The 15,371-nt window shown below is 51.3% G+C and overlaps 1 protein-coding gene across 1 annotated transcript in view; it reads left to right on the top strand.

Annotated features, from left to right (window-relative positions):
- Positions 1 to 12,975, top strand: part of Frmd8 (FERM domain containing 8) — a 14,340-nt gene extending 1,365 nt beyond the window's left edge. Inside the window, exons 3-7 of the mRNA XM_036178077.1 lie at positions 1,563 to 1,857; positions 3,368 to 3,491; positions 4,333 to 4,476; positions 8,655 to 8,850; positions 11,507 to 12,975. Coding sequence (XP_036033970.1) covers positions 1,563 to 1,857; positions 3,368 to 3,491; positions 4,333 to 4,476; positions 8,655 to 8,850; positions 11,507 to 11,628 — 881 coding nt within the window. The 3' untranslated portion in view covers positions 11,629 to 12,975. The remainder of the gene's footprint in view (positions 1 to 1,562; positions 1,858 to 3,367; positions 3,492 to 4,332; positions 4,477 to 8,654; positions 8,851 to 11,506) is intronic.
- The last annotated feature ends 2,396 nt before the right edge of the window (positions 12,976 to 15,371 follow it).

The following is a 15,371-nucleotide window of genomic DNA, read 5'->3' as shown; positions in this document are numbered from 1 at the left end:
CGGTGTCCCAAACCTCATGCGATGGGAAAGGGGTTCTCCATAGTACCCAGCATGCAGTGGGTGTTAGAATGTTTGTCTCCTTCCCTCTTGGGTGAAGACTGGTCTGGTGACACCTGTCTGTCTCTTGAGCTTCCTGGGTAAACAGGTGGTGTGACAGGGAGGGAGGTTCTGCCTGGTGCAGGAGAGAGCAGGGTCCCAGCGTGGCTGCAGATGGTAGCCCTAGCCTGCCCCTCCCAAGTCCTGGGCCGAGGCTTGCAGAGCTTTTCGTGTCTTAGTGTAAAGGCAGCTGTTCCTAGGAATAGGGGGCAGCGCTGTCCCTACCCTGCAGATAGGCAGGTGCCCCTTGCTGGTCTCACAGTGCTTCAGAGCCTGTCCTGTGGAGGTCCGATCTGACCACACCTGTGCCTGCTGCTCTGGGCTCCCCCGTGTGTATTCTGGGTCTCTTATCCCCTCCATGGCTTAGAAGTTGTTATGAGTTCCCTTCTTCTGGGAACTCATTGCTCTCTTAGAGAGGAAGGGCGTCGGTCCCCACCCCCACCCCAGCTCAGCAGGGGGCCTTGCATATCAGGCAGGATTGGCCTGGAGCCAGGCTGAGCAGGCCACTGCTGGGTGGGGACAGTGGGGAATCTGTGCAGTTCAGGACCCCTGTCACCCCTAATGTGTTGTGGGATACTTGTACACTGTGTGCAGATAATATTACTGCAATTGGTTTAATAAAGATTTGAACGGCCAATAGCTAGGCAGGAAGTACAGGCGGGACTTCTGGGCAGAGAGAGAGGAAGTGAATCTAGGCATGAGTCAGACGCCAAGGAGACGCAGAGGAGGTCAGACATGCGAAGTGAAAGAGAGGTAAAAAGCCACATGGTAAAACGTAGGTTAACAGAAGCAGGTTAGTTTAAGTTATTAGAGCTAGTGGACAAGCCTAAGCACAGGCCGAGCTTTTTTTTTTTTTTTTTTCCCCCCCAAGACAGGGTTTCTCTGTGTAGCTTTGTGCCTTTCCTGGAACTCGCTCTGTAGACCAGGCTGGCCTCAAACTCACAGAGATCCACCTGCCTCTGCCTCCTGAGTGCTGGGTTTAAAGGCGTGCGCCACCAACGCCCGGCCAGGCCAAGCTTTTATAATTAATAAGAAGTCTCTGTCTGGGCAGTGCTGGTGCGCCTTTAATCCCAGCACTTGGGAGGCAGAGCCAGGCAGATGTCTGTGAGTTCGAGGCCAGCTTTGTCTATGAGATCCTACTAAATCAGCGAGATCCAGGACAGACTCCAAAGCCACACAGAAAAACCCTGTCTCGAGAAAAACAAACAGGCAAAAAAAGAAGTCTCTGTGATGTTATTTGGTTGGTGGTGGTACAGAGAAAGACTCGGCTATACTGCTGCACAGCAGAGGGCATTGGTGTAGTCATGCCTTAAAGGTTCATAGCCTAGGGCTGGGGATTTAGCTCAGTGGCAGAGCGCTTGCCTAGCAAGCACAAGGCCCTGGGTTCGGTCCTCAGCTCCGGCAAAAAAAAAAAAAAAAAAAAAAAAGGTTTATAGCCGCCTGTCAAGCTTTGCCCATGCTGTGAGCACAGTGCTCACACCCTGAGGACCTCAACACCCCGGAAGGGCCACTTCTACCCGTTTCCTTCCCCTGCAGGGAGAAGTTGGATTCCTTCCTTCCTGCCCACCTCTGCAAACGAGGCCATGGCCTCCTTGCTGCCTTCCGGGGCCGTGGGGCCAAGACCGGGCCAGGCGAGCAAGGCCTGCTGAATGCCTACCGCCAGGTAAAGGAAGCAACAGGCGGTGACAGTGAGCCTGAGACCACCTTGGGCTCCCACTATCGCGCCTACCTCCTCAAGTGCCACGAGCTGCCCTTCTACGGGTAAGTGGTGCATCTTGGGAGCGCCTGCCCCTCTTCCAGTCCTGTAGACCGCCAGTGGTACCATCCTGCTCCCTTCCCATCTCCAGCCCTCACTCCTTCTTCCGTCCTCCCCAATGTGCCACAGCCCCTTATGGGGGCACGCCCCACAGAGAAGAAGCTGCTCTGTGGGACAACAGAGGGAACCACTGTAAATAGCAGCCAGGAGAGCAGAGGAGGTGGGAACAGTAATACAGACACATGGTTTCCTACACTAGCCTGCTGTGTTGGCCAGTTGCCATTTGCTGGGATGCTGGCTTGAGTGGAGCAGGTTCCGTAAGGTGGGAACTTGGTTTTGGGTGTGCCGACTGAAAGATGCCAATTAGATGTCTGTGTGGTGATTCCATATAGGCATTTGGGTTCCTGGTCTGGGGCTAAAAAAAGAGATTGGTGAATTGTTTCAAATCTGGAGCCCTGAGAAATGGCCAGGGACCCAGTTGGTGGTGGCGCCCACCTTTAATCCCGGCACTCGGGAGGCAGAGGCAGGCAGATCTCTGTGAGTTTGAGGCCAACCTGGTCTACAGAGTGAGTTCCAGGACAGCCTGGGCTATTACACAGAGAAACCCTGTCTCAAAAAACTGAAAAGAAAACTGTAACAGAGCGTGTGCCTAGCTTTTATGGAATTTTACTGGACAGTGGAGCAGGAGATGTGGGCAGAGCAAGGACAAAGGATTTACTGGTTTTAATAATGGATGAGGTGACTGTGCGTGCGTGCGTGCGTGCGTGCGTGCGTGCGTGCGTGTGTGTGTGTGTGTGTGTGTGTGTGTGTGTGTGTGTACACGCACGCACGCATATACTCACTACTGGGCGATCCAGGAATGTGAAAAGTTCATGGGAGTGGGGGTCTATGACAGCTTCAGATTCTTCATCAGCTGAGCTTAGGAGCTGAGGTGGGGTGCAGAATTCTCCAGAAGAGGGGCGTGCACTCTCCGCTGGTCCCCTCCTGCTTTGACTATAGCTGTGGCGTAGGCGAGTGAAATCATGGCCTGCTGCAGAGGAGACGGCACCTAGGTGTCTGGCCACCCTGAAACTACCTTGCTTTTCCCTTCAGCGTTAGGCCCAGATGCCACTGTCCTAGGCAGCCCTCCCTTCCTGAGTGCCCCAGCAGGTTCCTGCTGCTAAAGGATCTTTGCCATGGACAGTGCAGCAGGCTCAACCTTACCCCTCACCTGAGGCACCCAGGCTCCTAGGGGTCCCTGATGCAGCTGACTGTGCACTTTCCTGGGTGTGCCCACAGTGCCCACCTAGTGCCATGTTACCCAGGTCCTCCTTCCTGCTCAGCCCAGTCCTACATAGCCAGTCAGGTGTTAGCATCTCCGATACCTCCCTGTTACTTCCTGTTTCTGTCCCCCACCACCAAGACAGACTTGTGTTTACCCTTCAGTCACCCAAATGGCTCAAGCGTCTGGGTCCCAGAGTAGTCCTCTCGGGTGTGCTGGGTGCTGGGGTGGCAGCTGACTGGTGCCCTCTCCAGGTGTGCCTTCTTCCATGGAGAGATCGACAAGCCGGCCCAGGGCTTTTTGCATCGGGGTGGGCGCAAACCGGTTACCGTGGCCATCAGTCTGGAGGGTGTGCATGTCATCGACAGCAAGGAGAAGGTACCAGCTCCTCGGGGTGGGGCAAAGGGAGTGGGGGTCTTGTCCATGTCTTCCTGGTTCCCCTGAGACTGCAGGTATTGAGTAGACTGTGTGTGGGACTCTCCCTCCCTCTGGTGTCCCTGAAGTCATGCTCACGCATTCTGGGACCTTCTTTGAGTGTGTTCTAAGCCATGCAGAGGGGTGGCAGCTGGGATCCTGACTCTGAGTGGGTAGTATCTGGCAGCACCTTGCTGCTGCTCCCGGCCAGTGGTGGAGACTGGCGGCCATTTTTCACAGACTCCTGATGGAGCTCCCTGAGCTGGCCAAGAGCCCCCTGACTTGGTATCTGCCTTATCTCTGGCTCACCGTGCAGACAGTGGTGTCTCGGCCCTCCTTGTCCAGCAGATGCCTGCACCTGTCCCTGGCATGCCCATCCTAGCTGTTGTTCTCAGGGCAAAACCCTTGACCTGGCTGATTCCCGGACCTCAGAGGCCTGACCTGCTGGAGGGACTCACTGAAGAGTATGGATTCCTGGCCTTGTACAGGAAGGCATGCAGACTTAGTGTGGAGGTCTGGGGCTCTAGTCGGTGGTAGAGCTCTTGCCTTGGATACATACGGCTGAGTTCAGTGCTCAGTGTCACAAACAGGCACAATAAATATCCCTTAATCCCAGCAGACGGAGGAAGAGGAAGGCAGATCCCTGTGAGCCTGAGGCTAGCCTGGGCTACATAGTGAGACCTTCTCTCAGGAAAATAAATCAGTACGGAGAGTCAAGCGCACGGGGAAGTGTCCCCTTCAGGAGCCTGTTGGGGACCTGATGGAGAGTGGAAGGTTAAGCCTGTCCTTTGTTCCCGCTGCCCAGCATGTGCTGCTGGGTCTGCGCTTTCAGGAGCTGTCATGGGACCACACATCCCCCGAGGAGGAGGAGCCTGTGCTCTGGCTGGAGTTTGATGGTGACAGTGAGGGCACGCCTGTCAACAAGCTCCTGAGGATCTACTCCAAGCAGGTAGTGACGCAGTCACACACACTCAGACAGAGAGGCTGGGACCATGTCTCCAGTTAATCCCAAACCCGGAAGCTCCCAGGTGCCTGGGGAGGAGGTTGGAGTGCTGCCCAGGGCCTGGGAAGAGTTTCTGGCTTCAGTTGGCCTGAGCAGCCCTGGTGAGCTCTGCACCTGCTCTGGAGTCACATACCAGGGGGTGGCAGCTGCAGGCTATCCCTCGAGGGCTGGCCCACGCTGTCTGCACAGCCATGCCATCCCTGTTGCAGAAGGCCCGGAGGACAGCTGAGGAGCAGGTGCAGAGGCCCTGAGGGCCTGTGTTAAGGACATCCATTCTCTCCACCCACCATCCATTCTTCTCTTCCTACTCGGCCACAGTAGAGCTGTGCCTGCTGTGAGCCTTTCTGGGGACTGTTCTTGCCGGCTCTTTCTTCCTTTAGCACATAGACAAATTCCAGGACTCCTGTCATTAAAAACACATGTCCTCTCCCTCCGGTCTTCCAAAATCTTGAATGCCCAGATACCTCCTGAGCAGCAGATAGAACACAAGTTGTTTGTGTTCAGCCCTTCCCTGAGTTGTTATGTGGCAGCCGCTGAGGGTCGCTGCCTTTCACTAAACAACATGCTTTTAGATTCATCCACTGTGGGTGGTGTGTCTGTTCATTCTCTTTCTTTTTCCTCTCCTGCTTTCCGCTGCTGGGGATCAAACCCAAGGCCATACACACTAGGCAAGTCCTCTGTCACTGAATGACCTCACCCGCGGGTCCCGTTCATCCCTTCTTACAGCTCAGTGGCCGGCTGCACAGGTACACGGCTCACTTACCCATTGAAGAGCACCTAAGTTGTTCCCACTTTGACTTTTCCCAGTGAGCGGCACTGATCATTTGTGCATAGCGTGTTTTTAAACAGCCAGCCTGCTTTCCAGAGCTCGGTACTGCTTCCTGTTCCTGTTTCTGTGGTTGCTTCCACTGTGGCAAGCACTGGGTATTGTCAGGTTTTAGTTGTTTGCTGTTGTAATAGCTCAGTAGTGGGATGGGACACTGCAGGTTTAGTTAGTACTTTCCCAGTTAGTGACTGGTGATGGGATCTTTCCATACTGGTTAATTGCTGCCCGAAGACCTGGGCAGTGTCAGCTCAGATCATTTGTGGGGGGGGGTGTGTGTGTGTGTGTGATGTGTGGTGTGTGTGTGGTGTGGTGTGGTGTGTGTTTTTGTATGTGTGGTGTGTGTGTGGTGTGTGGGGGTGTAGGTGTGTGTGTGTGTATGTGTGTTGTGTTGTGTGTGTGTGTGTGTGTGTGTGTGTATGTGTGGTTTGTGTGTGTGTTGCTTTGAGACAGATTTCAGTGTGTAGCTCTGGCTAGCCTGGAGCTGATACAGGCCCTGTGGCCTAGCACTCACAGAGGTCACCCGCCTCTACTGGCAGTACCGGCATTAAGGGCGGGTGCCCCGTGCCCAGCTTTGTCCTTTTGCTGTCACGTCGCCTTCATCACAGATGGTGAGAGTTCACTCTGCCTTTGCACACTGGCCCCCTTGTCAGATGTTAGCAGATACCTCCTGTCAGTACCTATCTCTCCTTTCATTTTTAAAGATTTGTTGTTTGTTTGTTTGTTTAGCGTACATTAGGGGTTTGCCTGCATGTATATCTGTGTGAGGATGTCAGATGCCCTGGAACTGAAGTTACAGTTGTGAGCTGCCATGTGGGTGCTGGGAATTGAACTTGGGTCCTGTGGAAGAGCGGCCAGTCATGCTCTTAACTGCTGAGCCATCTCTCCAGCCACCCCCACACCCCACTTTGTTTTCTTTGAGACAGGGTTGTTCTACATAGCCCTGGCTGTCCTGGAACTCGCTCTATAGACCAGGCTGACCTCAGACTCAAGAAATGGGCCTGCCTCTGCCTCCCGAGTGCTGGATTAAAGGAATGTGGCACTAAGCCTGGCTGGCTTTTCATTTTCTTCCTTTTCTTTTCTGTTCTTTCTTTTCCTTCCTTCCTTTCTTTCTTTCTTTCTTTCTTCCCTTCCTTCTTCCTTCCTTCCTTCCTTCCTTCCTTCCTTCCTTCCTTCCTTCCTTCCTTTCTGTTTTTTGTTTTGTTTTGAGACAGGGTTTCTCCGTGTAGCCCTGGCTGTCCTGTAACGTGCTCTGTAGACCAGGCTGGCCTCATCTACAGATTCTTCTGTCTCTACCTCCTGGGTGCTGCCACCACCACCCAGTGAGATATTTTAATTCTAATGAAATTTCTCTCATACAAACACACACTCACGTTCATAGGTAGTCTCCTATAACCCAAGCTAACCTCAGACTTGCTATGTAGGTGAGCACGACCTTGAACTTCTGATCCTCCTGCCTCTGCCTTGTGAGTGCTAGGATTGCAGACATGCGTGACCACATTTCTGTGGTGCTGAAGAAGGAGTCTGGGCTTCATGCATGGTGGGAAAGCACTCTATGAGTTGACCCTCATCTCCAGGCCTGGTGTTTGTTTTTTAAGACAAGTTCTCACTATGTAACCTGGAACTTAGTATATAGGCCAAGTTGGTCTCAAAGTAGGGGTCCCAAATGCTAGGATTGGTGGTGTGTGCTACCATGGTCCAAGTTTATTTGCTGGTTTGCTATATAGGTCAAGATTTGTTTGATACTTATGGATAGCCAGTTGTCTGTTGTCTGCTATTGGAAGCTGTCCTTCCTCAGTGGGATTACTCTTGCAAAGTTAATTGGCTATGTATGTATATGTGAGGTTTTGTTTTAGTTTTCATATTTTTGTTAAGGTTTATGTGTATGTCATATGTATGCAGGAGCCCTTAGAGGTTAGCTGGAGTTACAGGAAGTTGTGGTTCACCTAACACAGGTGCTGGGAATTGAACCCAGGTCCTCTGGAAAAGCTGCAAAGGCTCTTAACCACTGAGCCATCTCTCCAGCCCCTATGTGTGGTTTGTTGTTGTGTTGTTTGTTCGTTTTATTTTCTGGATTCACTGGTCTAAGCCATTGGTTGGTGTGTATCATTCACTAATAATCACAGTAGATAGGGTACCAAAGCTCCATTTGAGGTTGACAATTGGTATCAGGCCCAGTGGTATGCACTATGGACCCAGGCAGGAGGCACAAGACTGACCTGAGTCTACAACCCTGGATCCCCCATAAAAGGCCAAATGTAACATGCATCTGTAATCCCCTCCCTCCTGTGGTAGATGGGACATAGAGACAGGAGAATCTCCTAGAAACCCATGGGCCAGATAGCATGGGGTACTTAGCAAAGCTGAAGAAATGGGAGGTTCTTCCTCAAGTGAGATGGAAGAGAAGAAGTAACTCCCAAACATTGTACACACATGCACACACATACAAGCACACACTCATACACACAACTACGCTTTTTAAAGAATGAGACAGTGCCTGGGGAAACGGCTCAGGGTTAAGACTTGGAGAGGACTGGGGTCCGTTTGCACCCACCATATGGTGCCTCATAGCTGCTTTTAACTCCAGTTCCAGGGGACCTGGCGTGCTTCTGACCTCCTGTTTACCAGGCACATACATGCTACAGGCAAAACACTCAGGAAGTGAACATAAACCTTTCTAAATAGAGAAGAATGTGACCAATTTCAGAGTTTCATGGTCTTTTCAGTGTTTGCATATGCTTTATCAGCTGAGCATTCCTTAGTTGGAATTCTGAAATACTTAACAAGCCATTTGAAGCCAGGTGGCACATGCCTGTATCCAGCCCCAGAAGCTGAGGCATGAAGATAGTGAGGTCAAGGCCAGTATGGGCTCCCTAGTGAGTCCTGCCTCAAAAGGGAAGGAGGAAAGAAGTGCAATGGATTTGTTACTCATACACCCCACAGCCTGCAGCTCTGGTAGCTTCCTGCCAGCTCTTGAGGGTTTCATGTGTAGCATGGCGGCAGACAACAAGGCATACAGACAACCTTCCAGTCTGTATGCCTTCTGACTAGCACATCCACACAGCCTCCTGAGCTGTGCCTTCTGACTAGCATGTCCCTCCTTTCTAGACCTTACCTGAAGTCACATCAGAGACATCTTCCCTGCTCTCTCTAGTCCCTAGAAAGCCTACCTGTTCTCTCTTCCCCTCTCCTGCCACCTGCCCCCACCAGGAAGCAAAGGCTTTGGGGCTGTTGTCTCTGCATGATGTCCCTCAACAGTTGCTGCTCTGTGGCCTCACACCAGCCCCTCTCTCCTCCCCAGGCTGAGCTGATGAGTGGCCTCATTGAGTATTGCATTGAGCTGAGCCAGGCCGCTGAGCCCCAAGAGAGTGCATCTGGTCCCCAGGAAGCTCCCAGCCCCTCTCTACCTTCCATTCAGCGCCCCAAGCTGCGGAGACAGGGTAGCGTGGTGTGTAGCCGGATTCAGCATCTCTCCACCATTGACTATGTGGAAGACGGTAAGCCTCTGGTATTGCACACACAGTGTGTATGCAGCACACACATGCACACATGCCATGGGGACTCCAGAGGGTGGGAGAAGGAAGAGCTGGGGCCTCAGCCCTCAGGGACATTTCCTGTCTGTCCCATCTTACTGCTGCACTGACAGACATGTCCATTGTAGCATCTTCTAGGACATGGAAAACAAGAAAGAATTATTTATTATGTATATAGTATTCTACCTACATGTGTCCCTGCAGGCCAGAAGAGGGCACCAGATCTCATTGCAGATGGCTGTGAGCCACCATGTGGTTGCTGGGAATTGAACTCAGGACCTCTGGAAGAACAGTCAGTGCTCCTAACCTCTGAGCCATCTCTCCAGCCCCTTCTTCATTCCATTTTTTTTTTTTTTTTTTTTTTTTTTTTTTTTTTTTTAGTGTAGTACTAGGGCCAGTGTGAGATAGCTCAGTGGGTAGAGGTGCCTTCCATGAAGCCTGACAGCTGGGTCCGATCCCTTGGACCCACAGGGTGGGAAACAGAACAGACCCTGACCTCCACATGTATGTATGTCATGTCAGGCACACCCTATAGCCAGCTACACACAGAGAAAAACCATGTAATTAAAAAGAAATCAGCCAGGTATGGTGCTGCACACCTTTAATCCCAGCACTCGGGAGTCAGAGGCAGGTGGATCTCTGTGAGTTCGAGGCCAGCCTGGTCTACAAAGCGAGTTCCAGGACAGCCAGGGTTGTACAGAGAAACCCTGTCTTGACAAACCAAAAAGAAAAAAGAAAAAAAAGAAATTAGCCAGGTGTGGTGACACACACCTTTGATCTCAGCACTTGGGAGTTTAAAGGCAAGCTGGTCTATATAATCAGGGTCTAGTCCACCATAGAGCTACACAGTGAGACCCTGTTTGGTTTTTTTGGTGTTTTTGTTTGTTTTCTCTCTCTCTCTCTCTCTCTCTCTCTCTCTCTCTCTCTCTCTCTCTCTCTCTCTCTCTCTCTCTCTCTCTCTCTCTCTCTCCCACACACATACACACACTTACACTTTCTTCTGGATCTCTGAGTGTATACATTTGTCCTATTTCAGCATTTGAAGCAGGATACCACATTCATATTTTGTCCTTTGGAAACAAGATCTCATGTATCCCAGGCTGGCCTCAAACTCCATATATAACCAAAGATGACTTTATTTTACTTATTTTTTTGAGACAGGGCTGCCCTGGAACTTGCTATGTAGACCAGGCTGGCCTTGAACTCATAGAGAGCTGCTTGCCTCTGCATCTGAGATTAAAGTTGTGTGCCACCATGCCCTGCTCAGATTGCTTTAAACTGAACTTCTACCTTCAAAGTAAAACTGATTCTTAGGGTTTTTGTTGTTGTTGTTTTGTTTGTTTTTTTCTGAGACAGGGTTTCTCTGTATAGCTTTGCGCCTTTCCTGGAACTCACTCTGTAGCCCAAGCTGTCCTCGAACTCACAGAGATCCACCTAGCTCTGCCTCCCGAGTGCTGGGATTAAAGGCATGCACCACCAGTACCCGGAAATTCTTAGGTTTTTGTTTTGTTTTGTTTTGTTTTTTTTAGTTAATCTGTTTTGTTTTTGTTTGCTTGTTTGTTGAGACAGGATTTCTCTATGTAGCCTTGGCTGTCCTGGAACTTAATCTGTAGACCAGGCTGGCCTCAAACTTGAAGAGATCTGCTTGTCTCTGCCTCCTGAATGCTAGAATTAGAGGTATTCACTGCCACCGCCCAGCTTAGTTTAATTTTTTAATTATTTAACGTCTATAGGTGTTTGTCTGCATGTGTGTCTATGTACTGCTTGGGTGTGTGGTACCCAGAAGAGGGCATTAGATCCCTTGGAATTGGAGTTACAGATGGTTGTGAGCTGCCATGTCAGTCCTGGGAACTGAACTTAGGTCCTCTGGAAGAGCAGCTAGAGTGCTTCGCAGCTGAGCCCATCTCCCTAGTCCCAACATTTCTTTCTTTCTTTTTTTTTTTTCTGTATTTATTATGTATACAGTGAGTGTTCAGCCTGCAGACCAGAAGAGGGCGCCAGATCTCATTACAGGTGGTTGTGAGCCACCATGTGGTTGCTGGGAATCGAACTCAGGACCTCTGGAAGAACAGCCAGTGTTCTTAACCTCTGAGCCATCTCTCCCCTGTTTCTTTTCATTTTAGTGTATTATGCACTGTCTTCACTGTAGCTCTTGCTGAACTAGACCTTGAAATGATCCTCAGACACCCTGGCCTGCATTGTGCAAACTTGTCACGCCTTTGTTTGGCCTGAGCGTTGGAGGGTTTCTAGCTGAGCATTTGGTGAAAAGGCCTGTTGTTGGAACTGGATGTTTCCCTCATGAGTTGCTGAGTTTAGGGATGCGAGCAGGCAGACCAAGGCGTCACTGTCATCACGCCTGACCACAGCCACTGCCCTCCATCACCTGTTTGGCTTCCCACTGTCAACTGTACTTGTCTTAGTGAAAGTCAGCCGGCGGCGGAGCCAGTCTGGGATTGGCGAGGGTGACCGTGGCTTTGTCCTGCCACTGATGATGGGGTCCGGGGTGGAGACAGGCTCAGAGTGACAACACCTCTAAGGGGAAAGCACAGTTCAGACTCCAGAAGAAGCTGCCTCCTCCCAGCCCCTCTCCTCAGCCTGTCTCTCTCTCTCACCCTCCCAGGCAGGGGGATCAAGCGGGTGAAACCAAAGCGCACCACATCCTTCTTCAGCCGGCAGCTCTCCACCAGCCAGGGCAGCTACACCGTGGTACAGCCCACTGATGACAGCCTGGAGCAGAGCTGAGGGAAGCCGTGCCTGACATCTGGATGCCGCAGACCTGAATAGGCACTGCCCTAGACAGGACCAAGCCACATCAGTCCCAGAGGCTGTGGGCCTGGGCCGTGCTGTGCAGGATCTGCTTTGGAAAAGCGATGTCCGAGCCTGCCCTGAACCTGACTGGGAGGACTAGCCTGCAGCCCTCTCTACAACCTGCTTCTTCCTGAACTCCAGGCCCAGCAGCTGCCCCTCCTGTTCATCCCCACGTGGACTGTGTCCTCTCTGAAGGGGCTGCTGGCAGTTCCGATGGCAGGTGACTGGCCAGAGCTCAGGGCCCGCGAGTTCAGTGTTTGCCCTTGGTCTCTAGGACCGCAGTGACCGATCTTGTATTCCTTCTTCTGACATTCCTCCCACACTGCCAGGACAGGCTCTGCCTTCTCTCCTGGGGTGTGTGGGACTGGAATCCGCTCTGCACATGGAGGCCTGTGTGTCTGGTCTCTCTCCTAGGGACTGGCTCCACACTCCACACAAGGCAAGCCCTTCCATCTCCCTGAGCTTGAATGGCTGTGCCACACGTGCCAGGCCCGTTCTTTTCCTGTCTTCTGGGTCTTGGGTGTTAGATTTCATCTTGTCTCTTCTGCCTTGTTGAGATGACCTGGTAACTCAAGCAATCCCCGTGCTAGCCTCAGAACTGCACTGTGGGCCTCCCTGAGGCCGGCCACACTAACCCAAGCCTTTTCTCCTAAGGATATTGTAAGGGAGCCTGGCTCTGCTCCCCTGGCAGCAGCGACTGCTCTAGAGAGGGGCTGGTCCAGGGTGGGATGCTTCCCAGGCCCTCAGGCCCCACCCTGGTGAGTGTACAGCTCCTAGTACTTCCTGGGAATTCCCACAGGGCCCCAGAGACACAGAGCTCAGCTTTGTCTTCTCAGTGGAAAACCACAGAAATGCAAACCCTCACATTTCTCTAAGTGAGAGCAGCTTACCTGCCCAGTGGGCTCCTTGGGGTTGGCAGCAGATTGAAAAGGCTGGCTTCGCTTTTGGAATGTCTATTTGTCGTGACTTTACCTGCACTTCTAATCAGTCCTCTTGGAGCCATATGCCCTCCCAGAGCTGCCCGCCTACTCTCTGGGCAACAGCCTTGGTCTGCCCGACTGCTGTTGATGGTTCCAGGTGTGTTATGTGAGGGGCCAGGATGTGTGTGTGTGTGTGTGTGTGTGTGCGCACACAAACTATGTATTTCCATTAAGCATCACTTGTGCCTTAACCCTCTGGGACAGAGCACTGTGACTAGATGTCCCGAGTGTCCTCAGTCTTTCCTGTCATTTGACTTATTAATAAAATCAGTGCCTACCATACTTTGGCATGTTTATAATATGGAATAGCCAGGGTGTCCTGACTATACATGGCCTGTGTGTCTAGAATATAGTCTCAGGACTTCACCCCAGGAAAGTCTCATCTGGCGGCTCCTGGACACCCTTCTCGGTCTGGGAGGAGGTGGTTTGGGAAGACCCGGGCTCAGGTGGGTCCAGGAGGAGCTCTGCGGATCCTTTGCCTTCCTTGGCCTCCGAGGTCCTTCTGGTTACCAGGCTGTTTCCCACAGCAAGCTGCAGAGGCAACAGGATGTGAGCTTTGGCCCTGTGGGACAAACACTGGCTTCAGCTTAGCCATGTGTCCCTGAGGCACAGTGATCTTACAACTGGGGCATGTCGCCTGCCTGCCATACCTAACAGCTAGAGAGATGCCATCCTCTGGGCGGCCTCTGCCAGGCTGCTGTGACTAACGGTGCTACCATTTTGGGCAGGTTGATTGACAATAATGACCTCAAAGATTCTGGGTGCTTCAGTGCCTGGTCCATGTGCTGGGAGCTGTTAGCAATATTTTCTTGGCACCTTCAACCTCTGTATCTGGGGACCTGGGGGGAGGAGAGGCAGGGCCACACTAGTGACCTGGACCAGCATGGCAGGGTGCCTGATACCCCTTCCTCCTACCCAGACGCACTGAGTTCAATTTTTATTTTCACTCTTTGGGGGCCCACCACCCAGCTCCCAAATAAATATATGGAGACGTATTCTTATGAATGTCTGGCCTTAGCTTGGCTTGTTTCTAGTCAGCTTTCCTAACATAAATTACCCAGTTTCTCTTTAACTACATTTTGCCTCTGGGCTTTTTACCTTTATGTTTTCTATATATCTTTCTTTGCTTCTTATTCTGAGGCCAGCTGGGTGGCTGACCCCTGGTGTCCTCCTCTCCTCCTCTTCTCACTCCTCCCTCTTCTCTAGATTCCTCCTCATATCTATACTCTGCCTGGCAGCCCCGCCTGTCCTTTCTCCTGCCTCACTATTGGCCAACCAGCTCTTTATTAAACTAGTCAGGTATTTTAGGCAGGCAAAGTAACAGCTTCACAGAATGTAGCTAAACAAATGCAACATAAAAGAATGCAACATGCTGGGTGGTGGTGGTGGCGGCGGCGCACGCCTGTAATCCCAGCACTCGGGAGGCAGAGGCAGGTGGATCTCTGTGAGTTCGAGGCCAGCCTGGTCTACAAAGCGAGTTCCAGGACAGCCTCCAGAGCTACAGAAAAACCCTGTCTTGAAAAACCAAAAAAAAAAAAAAAAAAAAAAATGCAACACATTTTTGCAGCATTAAACAAATGTTCCACCGCATAAGTGAATGTAACATCTTAAACTAATATTCCACACTTCCCTACCACCAGAGTCAATTTCCTGTTGCCACTGTGACATCACCATTACCACAGTGGCTTAGTCCAGCCATTCAGTACCTCATAATCATGCAGGTTGGAAGTCTTGATGAGCTAAATGGAGGTGTGGGCAGGGAGCATGTCTTCCTGAGTCTGTAGGGCACTGTTAACTTCCAATGTCTGAGACACTACATGCCTTTGCTCTTGGCCCCTTGGTTCTTAGATTTAGTGCTAACAAGCAGTCCTTACATCACATACTCCGACCTTCCATTCGCCAGTCTTTCTGTGATTGGGGGCCTTGTGATAATGCTGGGACAGGATGCTGTCCCTGTGGTCAGCAACCGGATAGCTTCAGATGCCTTTGGCCATTTGATTGGTTACTTGTCTTGTTGCCGGGACGAAATACCTGACAATGCAGTTAAGGAAGGGAGGGTCTGTTCGCCCATCATGGAGGGAACAGCAGAAGCTGGAGCAGTGGTCCACCACACCCAGTCAGGAAGCAGATGCACACTAGTGCTCAGCTTGCTTTCTCCCTTTATTCACTCTGGGACCGCAGTCCATAGGACAGTGCTGCCCACCCACCTCACCTAGGCAAATCTAGAAACTGCCTCATTCACAAGCATGCTCAGAGGTTTGTCAGGTTGACAATATTAGAGCCAGGTAACCTGGAAGAACTAGAGGCTCCAGGATTCAGAGACTCCTTTTCTTGGAGGGCATCACTGTGCCCACCCTATCTCTTGTCCATCCTCTATACTCCCTGGATATTCTACAACGTCCCCTTCCTTTTGTTTTGTTTTGTTTTTTTTTTAAAGATTTATTTATTTATTATGTATACAGCATGTATCCCTGCAGGCCAGAAGAGGGCACCAGGGCTCATTACAGATGGTAGTGAGCCACCATGTGGTTGCTGGGAATTGAACTCAGGACCTCTGGAAGAGCAGTTGGTGCTCTTAACCTCAGAGCCATCTCTCCAGCACTCCCCCACTTTGTTCTGAGACAGGGTTGTAGCAACTCTCTGCCCTACCAGACAGCTCCCAAATAACCACACAGAGGCTCATTAATTATGAAATCT

Source organism: Onychomys torridus, chromosome 1 (assembly GCF_903995425.1).
Source record: "Onychomys torridus chromosome 1, mOncTor1.1, whole genome shotgun sequence".
NCBI lineage: Eukaryota > Metazoa > Chordata > Mammalia > Rodentia > Cricetidae > Onychomys > Onychomys torridus.
This window is presented reverse-complemented; position numbering and strand designations above follow the sequence as displayed.